Below are 25,316 nucleotides of genomic sequence, written 5' to 3'. Positions count from 1 at the left end.
CCTTTCTATTGTGCTAAGCTCAAACAAAGCATAGCAGGCCATTTTAGTGCATGTTTGAGTTAAAGGCCTTTACTAAAATGCATGGTTTTGTGGTTCAGTCTTGTTCACCCTCCTTCTTGCTACATTCTATCTGTTGTCCTTTCACTAACACTTTAGTTTAGGGTCCAATTCTCACTATTACTTGCTTATTAGCATGCATATTACTAGGATATTAGCTGTTTATTAATACTTATAAAGCACATATTAACACCTTATTTTGCATGACCATATTCTACATCCCTTAATCCTACCCAATACCTAAATTTAACAACTACCTTACTAACTATTAATAAGCAGTAGTTAGGAGTTTGAGGCAAAATTCATAGTTAATAGTGAGAATTGGACCATAATCTAAAGTCTGACCATCCTTTTAATAAAAAGTGGCAATATTTAGAATAATCTGAATATTTGAAACAATTTTTTAGGTATTTTGTATATATTAAGTGTATGTTATTGAATACGATGATCGCGGTTATTAAGCAATGTAGTATCAAATTTAAGTCAAGAAAGTAATTATTATTAAAAAGATTTTTTTTTAAATATTTTGCGTATTGTTTGCAACTTTAATATGGCATAGCCTAGAGCAATTTTGAGCTATACTTAGAGCTACACAAGTTTCAACCCAAAATGTATTTTATTTTACATAATCAGGTATTGTAGTAGTTCCTATTTTTAATAATTCAGTAAATGAAACAAATGAAAGGTTGTTTCTTTATTATTGTCTTTTTTATTGGAACTTGGATACTAATAAACTGAATAAGTCTGGCTCAAGTGCAGAAACAGTTTCATTTTATGTAACACTTGAGTAAAAAAAAAAAACAGTATAGGTTATGAATATAATTGGATGAGCCACGTTTGACGCTGTTGTAAAATTAGCTGTGGAAACTGCACACTGTCTAATTCTGTATTAATGCAGCCAGTTGCAGCGTTGCTTGGCAACCGTAAACGTATAGTTGCACCAGACACTAGCAGAGCTTTACACATCAAAAAGTGAATCACTCCCATTATAATCAACGAATACACTGAAAGCGCTCATCTTTGACTTTGCATCATGAAAGCATTCATCACACAGTTTGCAGAGTAGATTATGGTTTTGTGCTTGGTGCATGTGTGAATATTTTTTGTAGAAAATTGAAGTAGATAAATTCAACTAAAAAACCCATGCAAATTGCTGCCGTCATTTTTTTCTTTATGCCTTGTAATGTATTCATTTTCATTTAGGAATGATAGACAGAGAGAAGTGTTAATAATATCAGCTGACCTCACATTAAAATTACACAGAGATCAGTGTGTTTCTGAGGCTGTTGCTCAGTGAAGTTGGAGCTCTGCCTGGTCAGTACATCCACATCAAGGATTTTGGCATGAACTTCAATGCAGAGCTCACACGTTTTCGCTCACATTTTGCTCACTTTTGTAATTTAATCATGAAGCATGGAGGTGATGCTTCCAATGCCACCAGACAAGGCCTTTAAAAATACTTTTATGGGATGCCAGACCCTAAGATCACAACAACCATGATGTAGCGTTGCCAGCTATTACTGTATTACTGAAACACATTGAGGGCAGCAGTTAATACTATTCACAGTTTTTAGTTAATACTATTAGAGTACAACTGAATCTATTCCCAGTGTTTAAGTGGAAATATCAAATACAAATTGTATCTTTAATGGACCACAAGTGTGAGCAAACAATCTGCAGGTCACTTCAAGCTCAATACATGATGTGGCTAAAGGCCGTTCACACTAACAACAATAAAGATAAAGATATAGTATTAAAAATTGTTCTAAATATAAAAGAATAGCAGAGTCCACACCACAGCTATAATGATAACGATATAGGGAAATGATATCTTTGGGATCACTTTCAGAATTATTTTTTTTTCCAGCTTTTAAAGGATATAACACTAGCAGCCAATTAGATTCTATTCTAATTTAAGGGCTTGCGCATTTAAAATGGATGACGACATTGCGGAGAAGTTAATCGCCGAGGTCCAGAAAAAGCCACCACAGTTTGACAAGTCAAACGTCCTATTCAAGATTACTTAAAATGGATACATGGAAAAAAGTGGGGAAAAATGGTGAGAAGTATTAACGATATATCGATTACTCTAGCTATTCACTCGAAACATAGCATGCTGAGGACATCTGCTGGTTAAAGCCTGTAAATGCAACAAGAACAGCAAAAACATGTACACACTTTGAAACTGCAGCACGTGAGCTTAGAATAAACAGACCATTATTGTTTGCTGGTGTGGACGCAAATATAGTTATATAGTTATAAGTGAATAGCTAGTGTAATCGATCTGATCTAACAGTGAATTTAATTCCAAGATAGTGGAATAAAATCAATCCATTTTCTTTAAAGTATCCTTGAAAAGGGGGTTTGACTTGTCAAACAGTGGTGGCTTTTTCTGGACCTCGGCGATTAACTTCTCCGCAATGTCGTCTGCCATTTTAAATGCGCAAGGCCTTAAATTAGAATGAATTCTGATTGGCTGACAGTGTTTTATCGTTCAACGTTCTGAAAGTGATCCCAACGATATCGTTTCTCTAAATTGTTATAGATGTGGTGTGGATTCTTTTATATTCTGAACGTTTTTTAGAACTATATTTTTATCATTATCTTTATAGTTAGCGTTCTTGGTGTGGGCCTTAATACTGTTTCTTAAATGTTTGCGCCCACTAATGGAGCTTTTTATTGTCATAATGTTACATTTCTGAGAAACAAGGGCAAGGCTGGCCTTCACATCTGAGTTTCATAGACATATAGACAAATTGCTGCTTTCCTTTTTCCATTTGTACTTTGTGACATGGTCAAGTTAACTGACATTTCACACAGTTAATGTCAGCAACAAGAAGAAATTGCACGATTTACTAGGAATTAACTTCATTCAAGTAGGATTCATTGACAATTATGGTTGATTTTGCAAACTGTTGTGCATATTAGCTGGTATATCAAAACATTTCTCACAGATTCTAGTGTTTTAGTGCTGTAGGCAAGTAGATATACGTGATAAAAGTGTAGCAATAGCAATAATGTTCAGCTCTTGATGCCTGTGGAGCTCAAACACAAAAGCCCTTTCACCAGCAGAAATCACTAATATCTGCTGTGTTTTTCTTACATGTCCTGTAAAACATATTGTTTTCATTTTCTACCATTAAGGTTATCAACTGCTCTGTAAAGTCACAGCTTTACGTGAAGAAAATCAAATGAGAACGAGCTGCACACTGAGTTAAATTCATCAGTACTGATTTTCTGCAAAACTGCTTTGCGTGTTTCTCAGAATCCATATTCGTGTGGTTTATGAAAACGTGACCAGAGCCTTTGAAAGTCTCCATGCTTGTTGACTCCGTAACTGCCGGAGCTCCTCGATATTTAAGACTGATGATTGTTATGTGCATATTTTTGCAAAATGATGCATTGTTGAGGAGCAATGATTAGATTAGGAGTCATATCAAGGCAGTTTAGAGGAGGGTAAAGCACTTGCAGTTATAATCTGATTATGGGTTTGAAATAATTAGCATGCTAATGTTTCTCTTGGCCATTGTGGATAGAGTGGTGCTTAAAGCTATTATGTGTTTTATTGCTGAAAATTGGAGTGTTTGTGTAAAAGAGCGGGTGTTTATGAGCCGGTTTATGTTTCACGGTCAGGGCTGATCAGTAAGGTGTGTGTGTGTGTGTGTTAGTGTGTGTACGTGGGTGTGTCTAAATCCTTCTGTGCTGGCCAAAGAGGTCTTCCGTACCCGTGAGCCCTCGGGTAGCTGTGTGCTTTGGAGATAGTGCCGCTGCCCACTATCCAGGGATCCAGGCTCTATCAGACCAGGCTGTAGGGGGGGCCGGAGGGGGAGTGGCGCTGATCCGGTTAGAGCATTGAGGCTGGAAGGGATTTTTAGGCACAGAGGAAAGACTCATTCCTGATTTCTGTGACCTTCATACAGCTGTTCTGAAGTGGCTAGGACAAAACACACAGATCTCATGGACAAAAGGGCATAAATCAGGTCAAACTGCACGATTTTACTTCAAGTGATACAGTTTTCATAAAACAATAATACTGCTTTTATAATAATTTTGTCTGAAGTAGGGCTGCACAATTGATCATTAACAGATCGAGATCTCGATTCAAACACCCACGCGATCTCATTCCTAAATGACAACAATTCGCCTATGTCTGTTAAACTTTTGACAAAATCACACCGGAACATTCGAATCTGCGTCTGCGCTGCCGCTGAGCCAGAGAGAGCAGTTGTCATATACAAACCCGATTCCAAAAAAGTTGGGACACTGTACAAATTGTGAATAAAAACAGAATGCAATAATGTGGAACTTTCACATTTCAATATTTTATTCAGAATACAACATAGATGACATATCAAATGTTTAAACTGAGAAAATGTATCATTTTAAGGGAAAAATAAGTTGATTTTAAATTTCATGGCATCAATACATCTCAAAAAAGTTGGGACAAGGCCATGTTTGGACGTATGGCATCCCCTCTTCTTTTTATAACAGTCTGCAAATGTCTGGGGACTGAGGAGACAAGTTGCTCAATTTTAGGAATAGGAATGTTGTCCCATTCTTGTCTAATACAGGCTTCTAGTTGCTCAACTGTCTTAGGTCTTCTTTGTCACATCTTCCTCTTTATGATGCGCCAAATGTTTTCTATGGGTGAAAGATCTGAACTGCAGGCTGGCCATTTCAGTACCCGGATCCTTCTTCTACGCAGCCATGATGTTGTAATTGATGCAGTATGTAGTCTGGCATTGTCATGTTGGAAAATGCAAGGTCTTCCCTGAAAGAGACGACGTCTGGATGGGAGCATATGTTGTTCTAGAACTTGGATATACCTTTCAGCATTGATGGTGCCTTTCCAGATGTGTAAGCTGTCCATGCCACACGCACTCATGCAACCCCATACCATCAGAGATGCAGGCTTCTGAACTGAGCGCTGATAACAACATCCCATGTTGTGATTTCTATTACAGTAGCATTCCTGTATGTGATGCAGTGCCGTCTAAGGGCCCGAAGATCACGGGCATCCAGTATGGTTTTCTGGCCTTGACCCTTACGCACAGAGATTGTTCCAGATTCTCTGAATCTTTGGATGATATTATGCACTGTAGATGATGATAACTTCAAACTCTTTGCAATTTTTCTCTAAGAAACTCCTTTCTGATATTGCTCCACTATTTTTCGCCGCAGCATTGGGGGAATTGGTGATCCTCTGCCCATCTTGACTTCTGAGAGACACTGCCACTCTGAGAGGCTCTTTTTATACCCAATCATGTTGCCAATTGACCTAATAAGTTGCAAATTTGTCCTCCAGCTGTTCCTTATATGTACATTTAACTTTTACGGCCTCTTATTGTTACCTGTCCCAACTTTTTTGGAAGGTGTAGCTCTCATGAGATATTTGGCATGACATTTCAAAATGTCTGTTTCAACATTTGATATGTTATCTATTTTCTATTGTGAATAAAATATAAGTTTATGAGATCGGGTTTATATATAGTTAGGTATCAGGCAGTCTTTTTAACCACACAGTTTTGTTATTTCTCTTGTTACAAATATTCATATTATCACAGAAGCACTGAGATAAAAGTTTATCATTTGAATATAAACACTGATGTCTACGGAAGCAATTAAAATAGAGAAAATCACCTTTTGAAAGTAACTTGGCGCTTCAAATAACAGTTGTATGGATTACATCATTATGCCACCAGGTGGCGACAAGTGACTGTTAAATGACTGTTAATGTATTTGTCATTGAATCATTCATTCAAGGGATTCGTTCAAAAACGTTGATTCATCCCGTAATGAAACAAGTGAAGCATTGAATCATTCATTCAAACTGTTTTTTAAATAATTCATTCAGATTAATTAAGCATTTTAAATAGACTGAAGCAGTTAACATTTTGTCAGAACCTCTAGAAAATATAGGTTTTATTTTGTTTAGTTTTCTGTTCAAAATTGTGGGGAGAATCGTGATCTATATTTGAAACAAAAACCTGAATCTGAATTTATCCAAAATCGCGAAGCTCTGAAGTTATGGAGATGTATAGTTGTGCTGTATTTTAATTAATTTATGCACATTACTAGCATTTCAACAGTCTGTGACGTTTCCAGAGACAGTAAATTTGTCTGTCCACACAATGGGATGTGACATAATCACAGTCAATCAGAATGCATTTGATGTTTAATATACAGTTATGAGGAGCAAGGCTACCGACCTTGCAACCAATCAAAACACTCTAGCAACCACATAGCAACACTCTAACAACCAGTCAGAGCACCTCAGAAACTGTATAGCAACATTCTAATAACCACTCAAAATGGTACCTTCACACTTTTCTGTTGTGACTTTTTTCAGAGGATGGCTCTTCAAGGACAAATATGGTATGTTTTGTGTGATTTATTATTTCTCGTGGCTCGGGGAAGCTGGGTAGATTGGAGCTGGCTGTTACGGGACCTGTTGGAAACATCCTTCATGCCGTCATGCTAAACAGCACTAATGATGAATAATGATGCACATCTTTGCATGTCCAGTCTCATACAGGCAGGAAACGATGAACAAAGTCAGTAAGAAACAGAGAGAGACATTTGGACAAAATAAACAGAAGCTGTGGGTGGGGAGAGCAGAGCAACCTTAACTTTACACCAAAATGAGAATAGGCAAACAGAACAACAACAGCAAAAAAGAGAGAGAGAGAAAGCTACAAAGTGTGAAATCAGGCCAGTGTGTCTCCAGATGCTCAGTAAGAACGGTTTGTGTGATTATTTGAATTGCAGCCAGCGCCCCCGCCTCACCCAGAGAGATGATCAGCCTCAAGGACAGGAAGAGCGACTACGACTCGACTGGAACCAACGCCGGTTACCATGGAAACAAAGGCGAGCACACTTCCAGAAAAGACACAATGGCAGGTAGGTCTAACTTTAAGAGGAGGAGGATGAGGAGGAAGATACAATTTTGTTTGAAACACTTAACAACAAGTACACTAGATATCCACTTTTTCTTCTAAGCATTTTATGTGAAATAACTTTTGATGACAAAGTCTGAACTTCGTTGTTCATGAAGACATCCATGCTGAATTATATTTTCATCTGCTGTTGCAGAATGCAAGGTTTTTGCAGAGAATATTAATGATATATTTACAATCATTTTGCTTTATGTCTGTGTGTGTATTATATATTGGTGCAAATTATATCAATATTGATGTATAGTAATGTTAATACACTATATTTTTTATTTTATGTATTTATTTATAATATGAATATGTATTAATTAACATTTATGTTAATAATTGTAATTTATACTGTAAATATTAAGGGGGCAACTACAATTCTAGTAGGATTCATTATTTATTCAGTGTATTGTGTTTCAAATATGTCATAAAAATATGATATTGATAAATATAAGATATTTGATAATGATTTTATTAATAGCTGGCCACATGTCACTGGCCTGTGCATGTGTGTGTAATGGGATAGTTCACCCAAAAATGAAAATTCTGTCATCATTTTCTCCCCTCTAGTTGTTCCAAACCTGTATACATTCATTTCTATAGAATGTTTGTAACCAAGCAGATCTCGCCCCCCATTGACTACCATAGTATTTTTATTTCCTACTATGGTAGTCAATGGGGCGCGTGATATCCTTGGTTACATACATTCTTCCAAATATCTTCCTTTGTGTTCAGCAGAACAAATTTATACAGGTTTGGAACAACTTGAGGGGAGAAAATGATGACAGAATTTTTGGGTGAACTATCCCTTTAAATTTGGTTGAAACAAAACACCCAGAACTCCTAGCTACATCCCTGCTAGAGAATCTTATAAAAGGTTGGATTTGTTTCACTGTCAATGAGTACAATTTCCAGAATTTTTCATAGTTGTTTAATGCTTGATTTATAAAATAAGATTCTCTGCACATTCACACTCTGGCTTTCATCCCGCAGTTCAAACCTCCTGTGGAACATCCACATTGTTCCGGAACTCGTACGAGACTTCAAATGACGAGATCAAACACAACCAGGTGAGCGGTGCATCAGCCTGAGACGACTCAACTAACCAGGGTCAAACAGGGACTGCAGCTCCAAGACTGTATGTGAAGTGTGTCTCCAACTGTGAAAATCCTTCCTAAAATCAGACACCATTTACGTTTACTACAACTTTTAATGCGGCTATATGAGGATAAGTCATTAGCGCATGTTTTGAACACAAGGCAGCTGTCGATCTACCAATCCAGAATTGTGTTGGCAAACAAAACCATGAAGATGCATTCATTCTTGCATAGACCTGTCAGATGTTGTTTATTTGACTTTGTGAGCCGGCATGCTATGCTAATGAATAGCAACTATATGCTTCCAAGTGCTGAAGTATTTTTGGCAGTTTGGCCATATAGAAGATCTATTACTTCTACTTGACAAGATTCATAATGGTAAATTTTCAGATTTTATATGGATAAAGTTTGCCAGATGTCCCTGGCACACTTCCGAAACGCACCGTATGTTGAGTTAGTCGAAAGAAATGCTTTCCCAGACGAGCAGCTGCGAGGAGGCCGGGTGCCGATAAGCCTGGCTTCCACATGGATCTTTCCTTTCTGTAGCTGGAGAGCATTCAGCTCTGCATCTTTTTCAATTAGTAACATCTCATTTTCTGCTTCGAATCTCCCTGTTATCGAAAGCAGCTCTGAATGGACAGAATAACACAGATTTAAAGGGTTAGTTCACTCAGAAATGAACATTTTGTGATCATTTACTCAACTTATGTGGTTCCAAACTCGCATGACTTGCTGACTTCCATGGAGAACAAAATCTGTCAAATCCAGTAATCGTGATTAATTGAATGTAACATGAAAGTTTATAAATATATGTGTGTGTATATATGAATATACATACTTACATACACACACATGCATATATATAGTCAAACCAAAATTTATTGAGACACCTTGAACATTTTATTCATTAATACAGTTAGTTTTTTTAAAAAATGGTAATAAAATATGACAAGATCTCAGAGTTAAACTGTGTCAAAAAAAATTAATCTTAATTATATCAGATAACACTTAAGCAAAACATGGTCAGGTCAAAGTGTCTGAATAATTTTTGGTTCCACATTTTATAAATTTTACTGGTAGTCCACTGTATGAAGAATTTTTGGGTATTTTGCTTTATTTTGCTATCCTCACATAAATGAACTATAGTGTCCTGCAGCCACTAGTAAATATATATAAAAAATGTCTTAATTTTTGGTTTGACTGTATGTTTGTGTGTATATACTTATATACACATATACTATATATAATATATTTACAAGCTTTTATGTTAGATGCGATTAATCACGATTAATTGATTTGATAGCACTAATAATTTTACATTTCTAATTGTAAATGTATTTCTTTTATTTATTACATATTTTATACATTTATTTTAAATATATATATATTATTATTGTACATTCACACATTTCATTGTTTTTATTCATAAAATATTACGTTTTTTTAGAAATACATACAGCAATAGCTGGAAATTATTTAAGTTATTAAAGCTATAAGTATATAAAAAAACTTCAAGACGACAGTAAATTCATAAATTCATAACTCTTGGAGGCATAAAGATATAACATGGCTCAACAGTAAGGCTTTTTATGTTTGCCAGATCATGCCAGTAGTTCACAAAAAAGTACATTTATTTGTTTATTATGATTTTTTCATAATACATTTTATCAACATATTGTTTATTATACATTTTCCCCACATTTTTTCAATGTTTTTTTTGTATCAAATGTTTTCTTCACAAAGAAAATGCCCAATAATAGCTGGAAATTATATAATTATTATAAGTATACAGGAAACTTTAAGATGGCAATAATTCATAATACATACAGTACAGTCCAAAAGTTTGGAACCACTAAGATTTTTAATGTTTTTAAAAGAAGTTTCGTCTGCTCATCCAAGGCTACATTTATTTAATAAAAAATACAGTAAAAAACAGTAATATTGTGAAATATTATTACAATTTAAAATAACTGTGTACTATTTAAATATATTTCACAAAGTAATTTATTCCTGTGATGCAAAGCTGAATTTTCAGCATCGTTACTCCAGTCTTCAGTGTCACATGATCCTTCAGAAATCATTCTAATATGCTGATCTGCTGCTCAAGAAACATTTAATGTGTACAATTGTACAAAATATTTGTGTACAATATTTTTTTTCAGGATTATTTGATGAATAGAAAGTTGAAAAGAACAGTGTTTATCTGAAATCTAATCTTTTGTAACATTATAAATGTCTTTACTGCCACTTTTGATTGATTTAATGCATCCTTGCTGAATAAAAGTATTCATTTCTTTAATTTCTTTTCAAAAAAATAAAAATAAAAATTCTTACTGACCCCAAACTTTTGAACGGTAGTGTATAATGCTACAGAAGCTTTGTATTTCAGATAAATGCTGTTCTTTTGAAATTTCTATTCATCAAGGAATCCTGAAAAAAAAAGTACACAACTGTTTTCAACATTGAAAATAATCATAAATGTTTATTGAGCAGCAAATCAGCATATTAGAATGATTTCTGAAGGATCATGTGACACTGAAGACTGGAGTAACAATGCTGAAAATTCAGCTTTGCATCACAGGAATAAATTACTTTGTCAAATATATTCAAATAGAAAACAGTTATTTTAAATTGTAATAATATTTCACAATATTACTGTTTTTTACTGTATTTTTAATTAAATAAATGTAGCCTTGGTGAGCAGACGAAACTTCTTTTAAAAACATTAAAAATCTTAGTGGTTCCAAACTTTTGGACTGTACTGTACATGGCCAAACATTACTAATTGATTTGTAATTTACTGATGGTATCAAGACAATCACAAGTCATTTAATCAAGTTTAACAAAAACCCAAAGATAGTTTTACACAGCTAACAAAAGTCGACGAGAAGAATTTGAAACCAAATGTCATGGAAAACTTAATGTTTATGTTTGCAAGACATAAAAATGCCTGTACATCATCAAAAAATATGATACAGCCATCCTTATTGTTGAGCACATCAGTGTATTTAGAGGCACGACAGCTGCTTTTTCCTCCCAAATATGAGATGCAAGAGATGTTGATCAACTTCACTCACAAATACTTCTTTCTTCTCAGGTCCCAGTGCCTCCCGCACCACAGGAGCCCCCGCACAAGGACTACGAGGCGTACCCCATCTATCAAAACTCCACTAGGAACTTTGAGGAGCCATTTTTTGAGGATCAGGTCCATCGCCCCCCTCCTGCTACCGATCTGAATATGCACCTGGGACTCAAGTCCACCGGGAATTACGTGGACTTCTACTCCGCCGCCCGGCCCTATAGCGAACTCAACTACGAAACGAGTCACTATCCCGCGTCCCCCGACTCTTGGGTTTAGGACTTGGCACCTCGCAGAGGTGGGGCACGTAGAGAGGCCGGGAAACTGCATGTGCATGCATATCACAAAACATTGTTTTGTTCGTCTAAGCTGGTTCCATGGTGAATATGAGCAGGGAAAAAAGAAAGCGAGAGAGAAAAGAAGGCCTTGACAGAGAGAGAAAGAATTCACGAGAGATGAGAGAGAGCACATACTTTAAAGAGAACAGAAAGCTTAACCTTTGGTGTAGAAAGTGGGTTTGTATTGAAAGGTATTTGAAAAGTGGAGTGGGAAAAAAAAAGTAGTATAGTAGAGGAAGGCGAGGTATGTAAGCACAAGAAAATTAAGTTTGTAAAACGAGCTACGGGAACAGCTTTTCACCTTTTTTGAAACTTTCTTTTCACGTCACGGTGGAGCAAAAGGTTTTTTTCCACATATTTTCCCTCTATTTTTATTTGATCTTTTTTAATTTGATGTAAATTATTTAGTGTAAATGAAAGAGATGCATTACACAAGTGCATTGTGTAAATTACACAGACCACTCGGTTCTTCCTGTGGCTTTAGGTATTTGTTTTACAGTACAAAGAAAAAGACAAAAAAAAAATCCTCGGAGAAATGTATTAACCTTCAATGTCCCTTTCCCAAAATTTCATTTGAAGAGCCAGTATCGTTCATTCTGAAAATGTGAATATGTCTGTGGCAACTAAAAACAAAAGCAGATGAAGACCGGAGCATCATTCCACTCTCCTCTTCTCGTCGATGAAGTGCTTTCTCACTGCCTACAAAAATAGATGTAGATTTTTGACATCTTTTTTAATTTCACTTTTTTCTTTCTTGATGACTCAGTGTGGAATAAAAATAAATGCGGCTATTTCTCATCCATATTTGCAGGAAAACTGTCTGTTTTAGACCTTGATCTCAGTTTTCTGTGCTAAATGACTGTGCCAAAATTTTAAAATCTCTTCGATCAGCACTGGAGACATTTTTTTAGGTTTTTCAGTTAATAAGTTCTTCGTTTTGTACATGCGTTTTTTGTTCATAAGTGTGTTTTACTGGAATTAAGCGACGTCTAGAAAACACTGGAATACTACCAGGAGGGCAAAACTTAACTTTGCAAGCTTAATTCCCTCCAAAGATGTACAAAAAAACCTGTCTTTCAATGTTAGTTGAGTGTGTGCTGTACGTCGATCAGTGTTTGATATGAGAGGCTTTGATTCTGACAGGTTGCTTCTACTGTTTGACTTGACAAGAGATGATGAACTGCTACACTGAGATGTTAATAGAGAATGATAAATATATAAATATGAATATAAATAGATCTATATAATTTTTATGTGCAGATGTCAGTGTCACTGAAAGCAACAAACCCGAAAAGACTTGTACAAAAAAACAACAACAAAAAAAACGATTCTGTTTACCTTCATGTTCTGATTCCAACAGAGAAAAGAGAAAATGAAACTTGAAATGTTGACCTGGTCCCAGTTGTGTTGTTACCAAGCTACATAAATAATCACGCTGGATTTGGATTATGTTCTGATGTCAGGACAATAAACTACTCTTTGCGATTTGGAGCTGTGTTCTTATGTTCACTAGACTTGCCATGATATTCACACCGAATGTGTTTGTGTTCAAACCAGTTACACCTGTATTACCGCTGGTTGGTGCTAGGTGGTGCTATGGGGTAAGTTTCGCTGCACTAGAACACAAGGCAGTGTGATTCTAAACTTGTTTCATTTATCTTATTTAAAATGAAACTGAAAATTAAATTATTCCTAATGTGCACACTTAAAAGATTAGTTAAACCAAAATGTGGGGGGGGTGCTCTCCTCCCCCTCAGGATTTATAAAACTATATGAAAAAAAAAATTAAATTAGTTACATGCACAAATTTCTAGAGATATACTAGAGTTCTGTGTATTTCTCTAGCATGACGCCCCAATATACTTCAAGCAAACTGGTGTGATGTCATTTAAAACAAAATCAAAGCAAAACAAAGTTTGTTTGAAGTTTATTTCTGGATTTCGAAACAGCTTGCCAAACCTAACTTTCCAGAACAATTTGCTCCAGCTGGTAAACACCTGCAAACTACCATTGGTCCATTGCGATTGCGTATTGGGTGTGCTCTTGTAACGGAGGCCAACTAGTAAACCTCATGTGTTTTACAAAGTTGCAGCCTTTAGCCTCCTTGTTAGAGCGCCCGACTCCCACGCCGGAGACCCAGGTTCGAGGCCCGCGCAGAGCGGGGCGAGTAGGAACTGGGTGAGGGGTTACATTGGTGCCTTGAGCCAGATGGGGGTGAGTGTAACGGAGGCCAGCTAGTAGTTGCTGTGTGAGTAAACCTCACTCCTCTGATCTCAAGAGATGCTCTAACGACTGATGCTAGAGGTTGCAGCCTTTAGCCTCCTTGTTAGAGCATCCGACACCCAGGTTCGAGGCCCGTGTAGAGCGGGGCGAGTAGGACCTGGGTGAGAGGTTACACTCTGTGGGCTCCGCCTACTTCTAAAAATCCTTTATTCAAATTAGGGCTGTGACGGTGGCAAATTTTTACTACCGCGGTGGTAAATCACCAACAACCGCCGGTGTTGCGGTGGTGGGGTCCGAAGGGGGGGCGGGGTTTGTTTATATATATATATATATATATATATATATATATATATATATATATATATATATATAAATAAATATATTGCGTTAGACTTGCGTTTCGCCGTCATTTTGATGGACAGGATCGTAAAAAAAATCCATCATAATCAATATTACCCGTCATTTTAATTTTTATATTTTAATGATAAGACATTTTATTCACGAACTTACAGGATAAGCAAATAGGCATAAGCTTGCATTTATTTATACTATGAAAATAAAGTTGATCAAAGACAAGCTGCGTCACTTTCAAGTTTTCATCTTGAACTCTTGTCACGGATTGTGAGTGAATGCGATCATCCTTTCCTCTTTACTACTGTACAGAACAAAATAAACATGAATGAAAATAAATATATAGGCCTATGTTGAAAGATACAGTAGCTTACCGAAATCTGTATCACGTCAGTTCAGTCAGTGTTGTAAACAATATGTCACGTAACATTATACCTCAGAAAAGCCATTCGTTGACCATAAACTTATAGTCAGAAAAATAAAAAAACTTAATTAAGTAAGCATGCATAAGTAACTTTATCATTATACAATTTACTTAAACTGGGTGCTCGTCTGTGTGTAATCAAGCGCATCGTTTTCATTTTATTCTGGAGACTGAACTCGCGCTCTGCTGCCACACTGGAGCACACTCACCACCTACTGGACAGGAGTGGGAATTACAACAAGCTTATATACAAACTAGCCTACATAATCTGTCAAAATGACGGACGGGCTGCAGATTTTTTCCGTCACTGCTAAACAAATTCCATCAAAGATGGAAAATTTTCAGTTAACGCGATTTCTGAGATATATAAATATACATTATATATGACGTCACACTACCGCCGGTGACACTCCACGACCGCGGTGGCGCGGTTATCATGCCTACTGTCACAGCCCTAATTCAAATCTAATACAAAGTGAATTATGCTGAATTTGCAAAAATTGCTTTTGAGTTCATTCAAAAACCTATGAATCATGAATTGAATCACGTCTAACCAACTATTGCAAGATAATGCTGCCCCACCAAGTTTAAAACAGGCCTGATTTTCTTCATTTTATTCTCAATATTTAGCAATAGCCTTTGATGCAGGATATTTTCACTAGCAGGTATCATATTGTTTGTTTAAACAGCAAACGCTTGGGTGCCATTATCCATTTCTTGTGTATAAAAAGTAGACTACCTGTAAACAAGATCGCAAGAAAAGCTTCCCACATGTCCTGTAAGATGCTTTTTAAGCAATTATACGTTATTTAAGCATATTCCCTTTTGGATAGGATATTAAGGAACTGTTGTTGTCAAGTAAGTTTCATTAATAATGTTTCCCACATTAAACCATATAAACTATATAAAATATCTGACTAAATAATATTTTACCATGCACCATGGCAAGCCTAAATTGTTCACATCAAAGAGGACCTATTATGCTTTGTTGCTGTTTGAACATGAAAAAGCTCTGCAAAGTTACAAAGCACAAAATCCACTCCAAAGGGAGTTATTCTCTATATCAAACAAACTGATAGTAAACAGTGTTTCTGAACTCCCTGGCCCTGTTTCCACATGGTATTAAGATGTGTTTTGGTAAATCGGATCACAAGTGGACGGGGGAGAAACATACCTGTTTACACTTGGTGTTTTAATCCGTCACTTTCAACCACTTCTGTCCTGATTTCTTTGAGGGGAGGGTCTAAGGGTGGGTAAATGTATGTTCGTTTTTAGATATTTCAATATAATGGACAAAATAAGCTCACAATTTACATATAAACGCTACCGGAGACGACAAACAGAGAGCAGCTTTCGTTTCTGCTCTGACAGCCGCAAGACCACTCCGAACGTGGTGAGTGTGTGTTAGAAATCAGGAATGATGAGAGAACATTGTGCTTGGTAGGGCTGGGCGATATATCGCATGCGATTGTCACGCGCATTTCGTCAGTAAAGCCGGTTCCCTGAAATCGCCATCACCTGCTTTCAAATGGAGCGCCATTTAATAGACAGAACCGTAGATCACTGACAAGCTACGCAATATCGCGTTCATTATCGCAGATGAATCGCCTTCGATAATGAACGCGATATTGCGTAGCTTGTCAGTGATCTACGGCTCTGTCTATTAAATGCCGCTCCATTTGAAAGCAGGTGATGACGATTTAGCAGTAATCAGGGAACCGGCTTTACTGACGAAATGCGTGTGACAATCGCATGCGATATATCGCCCAGCCCTAGTGCTTGGTATGTTTTTCATCTTCAAACAAAACTTGCGTCTTTAGCAGAAAAAGTTTAAATCCCATCTGGCTAGCGCGCTTCCCATAATGTTTACGCGTTCAGTAGGTGGAGAGTATGCAGTCTTTCGCACAGTTCGAACGCATTCGACCACATGAGCGTTTCCACTACGAAAGCAATCCAGTTGAATGCATTTTCGACTACCTCTGGAAGTGGTCGAAAGTAGACAAGCTCAAAATCGTTTACACCTCTATTTAGCGTCGTCCACTTGTGATCCGATCGACCAAAATGCATCTTAATACCAGGTGGAAACAGGGCCCCAGGTGGAAAGAGTAGGCAAAAAATACCTGGAGGACTTACTAAAGCCCTGTTCCAAATGCACACGAGTGCACACTTCATATGCACTTACAGTCTTGTGGACTTACACTGGCCACCGCTTGAGTGTGATCATGAAGTCCATGAGAATGTAGGGTGTCCCATTTGTCATTTTAGGTTACAGAAGGGTGCTCGTGAGCTTCCCCTTTGCGATTGATATGCATCCTCGAGGCACGCTTTTACCAAGCCCGCACTGAAGCGATGTCACGAAAGTGAAAACTTGTTGGAAGACCACTAGTGTTTAGGGTGCCATTTGGGACAGGGCCTACTTCTGCCAAGATTTTGAAGTGCACTTACAATGGACACTTTACTATCCCATGAGGCCACGGGCCACGCAGTGAAGTGATGCAACTGGCGCTGGTTGGTCACATGACAATGACCAACGTCTGGATTACATTCATACTACACACATTCATCCTGTATAGAACGTACTTTTTACAGTCGCAAAGTAAGTACTTGTTAAAAATAAGTACCTACTCGACAGAATGTGATTTCGGACACAGCCCCTGAAATGCCTCGTTTGTATGCTCGAGTTTTCTTTGGGGGATGTGTAAATCACAATATCTCTCATTTAAAGGTGCCCTAGAATTAAATATTGAATTTATATTGGCATAGTTGAATAACAAGAGTTCAGTACATGGAAAAGACATACATTGAGTTTCAAACCCCATTGCTTCCTCCTTCTTATATAAATCTCATTTGTTTAAAAGACTTCCGGAAAACACGCGGATCTCAACATAACACCGACTGTTACGTAACAGTCGGGATCATTAATATGTATGACCCCAATATTTGCATTTGCCAGCCCATGTTCAAGGCATTAGACAAAGAAAGGCAGTATAAACGTCTGGATCTGTGCACAGACAAGGTAAGCCAGCAAGAACAACAGCGAAAAATGGCAGATGGAGCAATAATAACTGACATGATCCATGATAGCATGATATTTTTAGTGATATTTGTAAATTGTCTTTCTAAATGTTTCATTAGCATGTTGCTAATGTACTGTTAAATGTGGTTAAAGTTACCATCATTTCTTACTGTATTCACGGAGAAAAGAGCCGTCGCTATTTTCATTTTTAAACACTTGCAGTCTGTATAATGCATAAACACAACTTCATTCTTTATAAATCTCTCCAACAGTGTAGCATTAGCCATTAGCCACAGAGCATATAGCCTCAAACTCATACAGAATCAAACGTAAACATCAAAATAAATACTTTACTCACATGATTCGATGTATGCACACAGCATGCATGACGAACATCTTGTAAAGATCCATTTGAAGGTTATATTAGCTGTGTGAACTTTGTAAATGCGCTGTAATATAGTCGAGAGCTCGTGTGGCAGGGAGCACGCGATTTAAAGGGGCGGCGCTGCCAAAATCAGTGTATAGTTAATGATGCCCCAAAATAGGCAGTTAAAAAAAATCTATGGGGTATTTTGAGCTGAAACTTCACAGACACATTCAGGAGACACCTTAGACATCTTGTGAAAAAGCATTCTTGGGCACCTTTAAATAATACAAAAGAAAGGGGCAAGGCCTGGTTGAGTTGCGTTAGTAATACATTGAAACTCGCAGTTATGTAAGGGGTGTGACATTTCTGAAACACACTCAAAGTTTTCGATCAATCAGAACAAACTGGTCCAGCCAACCAATCAGAGCATATTGCACTTTTCGGAAGGAGGGGCTTCATAGAGACAGGAACTAAACAACGTGTTACTAACAGACTGGGAAGAGAGGTGCTGCAACAATGTAAGATATGTGAAAAATGATGTGTTTTTTGAACATTCAACATGCCTATTGTAGACTAGTAGACTCCAAAAACAAAATCAAGGCCATAATAGGGCCTTTTTAATGAGGTTTTTTGTAAAGTAATGTGTTTTATATATTCATAATAGCATATGTCTTTTAAACATTTGGAGACTGACCAAGTAGGATTACAACGAGCCTCTGGCCGGATACCCACAATTCATTTTATTGATCCGCTCCTCCACCACTTCCAGTCGGGTACGGTATTGTCAGATCCGCAGCCATCCGAATGCTCTATCACCGTTATGGAAGAGACTTCGGAGTGTTCCCTAGGAAACAGGAAAACAGAAGCAAGAGATGCTGGCTTTGAATCCTTCCCATAATCCATTGCTCAGCAGAGAGCACAGTTTCAGAGCATTACATTCCCAGCAGGCTTTGCATGATGTACAACAGGGGTGTCTTGCGCCGATTTAGGCTACATAACAATTCACACATGGGCACACAGATGTGAAGAGAGGCCTGTAACTGTTATTACCTGTAGCAGGAGGCGAAATAAATAAGCACACAGGATGGATTCTCTTCGCAGATGAGGAGGATGTGGCGGCTCATGCTTGGTGAGGCATTATGGGGATTAAGTAACAGGCACCTTAAATTTAGCCTTTTGAGACGAGCTCTATATATCTGCTCATTTCCTGTCAGTCTGAGTATTGTCATTACTTCTCTCCTTTCAGAGGACAGAGTTCCACCATCCAGCACAGAAGAGAGCAGAAATGAGATGTGTGTTTTGATCTGTGGTACAGGAATAAGGGTCCTGATGGTCATGGAAATGTTAGGGAATTGTAAAACTGATTCTGAAGTGAAAGTCATGGGAAAGACATTTTTCTAGTTTTGCTCTGTTCTGTAATATTGCATCAGCTAGATATAGTAGCTGGAGTAAAACTTGCCCTCAAGCCATTTTGTGATAACATCAGCCTGTCCGCTGAGGGTCTTATTGGGGACTTTTGTACACTAGTAAGTGTCCTTGTTGAAATTATATTTTTTAAAAGTTTTTTTCTGACATACAACTTAAAATCTTCCTGAGCGATCTCTAATAAAATGATTCCTATAAGCTAGTGTCGTGGAAATTCTCAATACAAATCTGACTTCACCACTGACAATTTAAACAACTCCTAGTAGTTAAAGGTGCTCTAAGCGATGTCATGTGTTTTTAGGCCAAAAATGTTTTGTCACATACAGCAAACATCTCCTCACTATCCACTAGCTGCCTGTCCCCTGAACACACTGTAAAAAAAATGCGGTCTCTGTAGTCGCCACAAGCTCCGAAAACGGCAATAAAAACAAACTGGTCCAGCCTGGACCACAAAACATAATAAACATGCTCCAGCCAATAACCGACAAGAATGATTTTAAATGCGCGTTCATGACTGTTTCAGGAAGCACGGAGGGGGAGGGGGAGGAGGAGGAGGAGGGAGTGTCTAGCTAGCCTCTGTTTTGTTTGACAACACTTCGAACGTCAACAGGAAGTTACATCCACCCAGGATCACTTAGAGCACCTTTAATATAATACTACAGTCTCTCGAGGTAATTCCCTGAATTCCTGAATACTTACAATACAATACAATACAATACTTCCCTGAAGTATGGTGATGGCATCCCGTCGAGAAACTACTATCACAACCTCAATGACACTTTTGCGGTTACATTTGTTGTCTTTTGAGTGTAGAATCTTTAGTACTTCTATTCCTCACTACCTCAATCACACTTTTGTTGTCTTTTGAGCATAGGATCTTCTATTTCTTAGCTTTGCAGCATATACCTCCAAGTTGCTCTTTGTAGAAATGAAGTTTTATCTACGGCCGGGAGGTCACTGGTCAAAACATCTGAGTGAGTCTCAATGAATAGAAAGATACATGCATATTTAAGTCTTGAGTAAAAATCAATGTCTTCTTTGTTCTGGTGATTGGTTTGTAATGATCTAAGCTAATCATATGACTGGTCTTTGACCTGAGCATCCTTAGTCTGCATTTTCTGTACATTTCATGTTGACATAAAATATTTCTATCACACTAGTAATCATGAATTGACTGTGAAGGTCAGGGAAAGTCACTGAAATTCATTGATCATTGATTTTTGAGAGCAGTCTCTTATGCTCACTAAAGCTATATTTATTTGATTAAAATACAGTAAAACAGTAATATTGAAAAATATTATTACAATTTAAAGCAACTGTTTTCTATTTTATTATATTTTAAAAAGTATTTTAATTCTATGATGGCAAAGCTGAATTTTCAGCATCATTACTCCAGTCTTCAGTGTCACATGATCCTTCAGAAATCATTCTGCTGATTTGGTGCTAAAGAAACATTTATTATTATCATCAATGTTGAAAACATTAGTGCTGCTTCATATTTTTGTGATATTTTTTAAGATATTTTGATGATTAAGATGCAAATGAACAGCATTTATTAGAAATAAAGATCACTCTAAATGTCTTTACTGTCACTTTTGCATCTTTGCTGGATAAAAAAAGAAAAGAAAGAAAAAACTTACTAAATTACTGAACTTTAAAAAGATAATGGCAGAAGAAATATCGGTACCTCTTTACAATAAAGCCTAATTTGTTTCATTTTAAAGGTTAAGTAGATCTGGGAAATGCCAAAGTTAGCCTGCTAGCACTCTCCCTGCAAATCACCGTCCAAAGCCACGCCTCCTCCAAAACATAAACGCGCGCACTCACAGCTGCTCTCAGCAAAGCTTCACAAAAGACAGCGTTAAAAACTACCTCATGTCTCAAAACACAACATTCCGATAATAATGAACATAAACAACTTAGAGAGCTTGTACCTGACTGCTGCAGACTCATTTCGGTGTTGATACTGTTGACATGGATACACATAATTTCGAGTCTGAGGACGTGAACAGCTCCGGTTAACGTCACGGGTTGTTATGGTAGTTATGGCGTGAACGCAGCATAAGCTCGTTGTTCCGATTCGGTAGGAACTGTAAAAGGTAAGTGGCTGCTGTTTGTTTGCCGTGCTCATTACTGCATATCTGTATGCATACAGTGGCGTGAAATGTAGATGCGATTGTATGTAAAAAACATACGTTGACAGGCAGGTAGGACATCGCTTTATTTCATTCGGACCGAATATAATGATTGGATGTCCATGTTATGGTCCTGCGCCTTCCACAGACAATATATATATTTATTAAAATACATTTAGACCGTTTAAAGGTGCCCTAGAATTAAAAATTGAATTTATCTTGGCATAGTTAAATAACAAGAGTTCAGTACATGGAAATGACATACAGTGAGTCTCAAACACCATTGTTTCCTCCGTCTTATATAAATCTCATTTGTTTAAAAGACGTCCGAAAAACAGGCGAATCTCAACATAACACCGACTGTTACGTAACAGTCGGGGTGTACGCCCCCAACATTTGCATATGCCAGCTCATGTTCAAGGAATTACACAAGGGCAGCCAGTATTAATGTCTGGATGTGCACAGCTGAATCATCAGACTAGGTAAGCAAGCAAGGACAGTAGCGAAAAATGGCAGATGGAGCAATAATAACTGACATGATCCATGATAACATGATATTTTTAGTGATATTTGTAAACTGTCTTTCTAAATGTTTCATTAGCATGTTGCTAATGTACTGTTAAATGTTTCTTATTGTATTCACGGAGACAAGAGCTGTCGTTATTTTTATTATAAAACACTTGCAGTCTGTATAATTCATAAACAACTTCATTCTTTATAAATCTCTCCAACAGTGTAGCATTAGCCCGTTAGCCACAGATCACAGCCTCAAATTCATTCAGAATCAAATGTAAACATCCAAATAAATACAATACTCACATAATCCGACGCATGCATGACGAACACTTTGTAAAGATCCATTTTGAGGGTTATATTAGCTGTGTAAACTTTGTTTATGCACTGTTTAAGGCAAGCGCGAGCTCCATGGGCGGGGAGCGTGAGCATTTAAAGGGGCCGTAGCCTGAATCGGCGCATTTCTAATTATGCCCCAAAATAGGCAGTTAAAAATCTATGGGGTATTTTGAGCTGAAACTTCACAGACACATTCAGGGGACACCTTAGACTTATATTACATCTTGTAAAAAAACGTTCGATGGCACATTTATCATAGTGATTGCTATCAGGATATGAGGAGACTTTCAACCAGAATAACAAAAAATGTTTCTGAAGAGAATAACCTATTGCACCTGTAAATGCATTAACTAACAAACTATTTTTTACAACATTTATTAAACATTGTCAATATTGATTAACAATTTCCATGTTCATGTTAGTGCATTAGCAAATACAATTTTTTATCTCAAAAAATGTATTAAATGCTGAGATTAACTAAGATTAAAGACTGCTGTAGAAATATTGTTCATTGTTTGTTCATCTTAACTAATGTAGGTAATTAATGTTAACAAATTAAACCTTGTTGTAAAGTGTTACCGAAATATTATATGTAGGCTAATATTGTTGTGCAAATGTGTGTTCTTATTTTCAGGACACTCCCTGACAAGCAAACTACTGCAGGAACAAAATATGGAATGTTTTTTTATATTTTTTTTGCTTCAGCCTTGCATATCATAAAACAAAAGTCTCCTCATCTTGAGTCCTACACCATTTACACAACACCATAATTGGATTTGTGAGATAACGTTACTGACTCTATAATGTTTGTAAGTCTAAGTTAGATTAACATTGTTTGGAGACTTGAATTCTTATAGTCTGAATGTTGGCAATTGTAGAGCATTTGTGTCAGTTATAGTAGCCTGTAAATGTTACTGACTCGCATGTTGAAATATTTCAATGCAAGACTCAGTCAGACCCTCGCTGTCTCATCCCCTCGGCACTGTGAAGTTGTAAAATTAAATTCAGAGGGTGTGCAGAATAGCTCTATTTCCCCTGAACCCTTGCAATGATTAAGTGTTCAATATGTACCAAAGTTTCATTTTCAGTGTGTGCCGCCTCACACTGTGGGATTATAATCTAATGTGGCATGAAAATAGGTCTTCAATTCAACAATGTGATTCATTTTACGCCAGGGCAAATACGGCAAGAACTCGAAACCCATCTCTCTTTCGTACTGTTGACACATCCATGAATTAGAGCCCCAAAATGCAGATTTGGCACAAAATCAATTTCTGTATAGACGAAAGTTAAACAAAAGAATCATCATCCCACTGCAGATGAAATTATTCATGAAGGGAAAATGAATTTTCGTCAGGATTCATTTTGGACTGAACAGGGTTGTTAGTTTAATAGGCATCTGTGAATGTCAGACGCTACACCTTTGTGCCAGACCTGATTACATCAGTGTTGTTTCCTTCCAAAATGACCAATAGCTTCTTTTTCATGTACAGGGAAAAATGAAGAGGAGTATAGGTCACCCCCAAAGAATTTTGCATAAAGAGAATAGTCTTCTTTTAGTAGGCTACCATAAAGATTTTATATATTGTAACATTATTTTAAGCTCATTCTGCTCCACAATTCTCATTACTGTAATGTGAAATACACGCTTTCAAAAGGTATACCTTTGTATTTTATATACCCCTTAAAAGGTTGGTTCAGCCAAATATGAAATTTCTGTCATTAATTACTCAACGTCATGTCGTTCCAAACCCGTAACACCTTCATTCATCTTCAAAAACATATATTAAGATATTTTTGATGAAATCCGAGAGCTTCTGACCTCACTATACACAGCAATGTCATAACCAATTTCAACATTAATTACCTACATTAGTTAACATGAACTAACAATGAACTAACATGAACTAACAATGAACAATATTTCTACAGCAATCTACAGAAAGGTAGTAAAGACATCGTTAAAATATTCTACGTGACTACAGTGGTTCAACCTTAATGTTATGAAGTGACGAGAGAATACTGAGCCTGCTTTCTGACGTAGAACCCGGAAGCACTGCACTGTGTTTACAGCATAAACAGTGTAGGAGACTGACGTGGAAGAGAAGAAATTGTTGAATAGTCGTTATTTTTGTTTTGTTTTTGCGCACAAAAAGTATTCTTATTGCTTCATAACATTAAGGTTGAACCACTGTAGTCACATACTAATAAGCTAAAATTACTTAAATGATAATGATAAACAACACTTTTTTTATTATTATTGCTGAAATAAGAGTGTTGAACTTTCTTTTCCTGCATCCTATTCTTCTGTGATTCAGAATGGCAGCACAGCTTGAAGGTTTGTTTGAGGTGCGCCCTCTACTGTACAGGCAAAGATTTGTATTTCTTTCAGCCTGAGGCTTATTCGTTTCACTTACATTTGAAAAAAATAGAACTTTCGTTTTTTGTGTTATTAAAAACAAATAAGAAAGCCCTGCCCAGGTGAGAAAAAGTAACACAAAAGTATAGCGCATTAATTTCCATAAAAAGTAAAAGTAACGCAATTACTTTTTAGGGTATAACACAATATTGTATTACTTCCCCCTAAGTAACTTTCCCCAACACTGCATATTCGTATCTAAAGTGTGCATATTAATACCTAAATGGTATATTAGTACCTTTTGAAAGGGTCCCACCCCAGTGACAGCTTATGTGATATGAGGACATTTCAGGTTGTGACTGTAGGTCTTTCATATTAATCAGAACATTTGGTTATTAGAGCATGCAAGCTAAAGGTTACATAAAGCTCCCATCAATATCTCATGATACGTCCACACAGGAAGTCCAATCTGACTGCGAATGTCACAGAGATTATTGACAGTCAGACATCACTGGCACAATTTGTTCTGCACAATACAGCTCAACCTGTGAGCGATATAGCATGATCAAATACTGCCTCTATCAGGCTCAGATCAGAAGCTCCCTAAACCATAATTCATATCTGTTTGATTGCCTTTCACTGGGGCGGGACA

At 37.0% G+C, this 25,316-nt stretch overlaps 1 protein-coding gene and 1 long non-coding RNA gene across 4 annotated transcripts in view; one reads left to right on the top strand and one right to left on the bottom strand.

The window, feature by feature from the left end:
- ctnnd2a (catenin (cadherin-associated protein), delta 2a) overlaps nucleotides 1-13,003 on the top strand; it is a 358,882-nt gene extending 345,879 nt beyond the window's left edge. The window contains 3 exon segments of the mRNA XM_048175121.1: nucleotides 6,826-6,957; nucleotides 7,992-8,068; nucleotides 11,193-13,003. Of these exon segments, the coding sequence (XP_048031078.1) occupies nucleotides 6,826-6,957; nucleotides 7,992-8,068; nucleotides 11,193-11,453 (470 nt within the window). The 3' untranslated portion in view covers nucleotides 11,454-13,003.
- On the bottom strand, nucleotides 7,626-21,707 carry LOC125258227. 3 transcript variants are annotated; one of them, XR_007182551.1, is made up of 4 exons: nucleotides 21,253-21,707; nucleotides 18,626-18,737; nucleotides 8,539-8,724; nucleotides 7,626-8,172 (listed from the first exon to the last, which is right to left on the bottom strand). It is a non-coding gene; the product is annotated as an uncharacterized LOC125258227 (long non-coding RNA). The 3 variants fall into 3 exon arrangements; XR_007182552.1 differs by lacking the exon at nucleotides 21,253-21,707 and adding an exon at nucleotides 18,944-19,478; XR_007182550.1 differs by lacking the exons at nucleotides 18,626-18,737; nucleotides 21,253-21,707 and adding an exon at nucleotides 12,851-12,989.
- Between the last annotated feature and the right edge of the window lie 3,609 nt (nucleotides 21,708-25,316).

This window comes from Megalobrama amblycephala, linkage group LG22, assembly GCF_018812025.1.
Source record: "Megalobrama amblycephala isolate DHTTF-2021 linkage group LG22, ASM1881202v1, whole genome shotgun sequence".
NCBI lineage: Eukaryota > Metazoa > Chordata > Actinopteri > Cypriniformes > Xenocyprididae > Megalobrama > Megalobrama amblycephala.
This window is presented reverse-complemented; position numbering and strand designations above follow the sequence as displayed.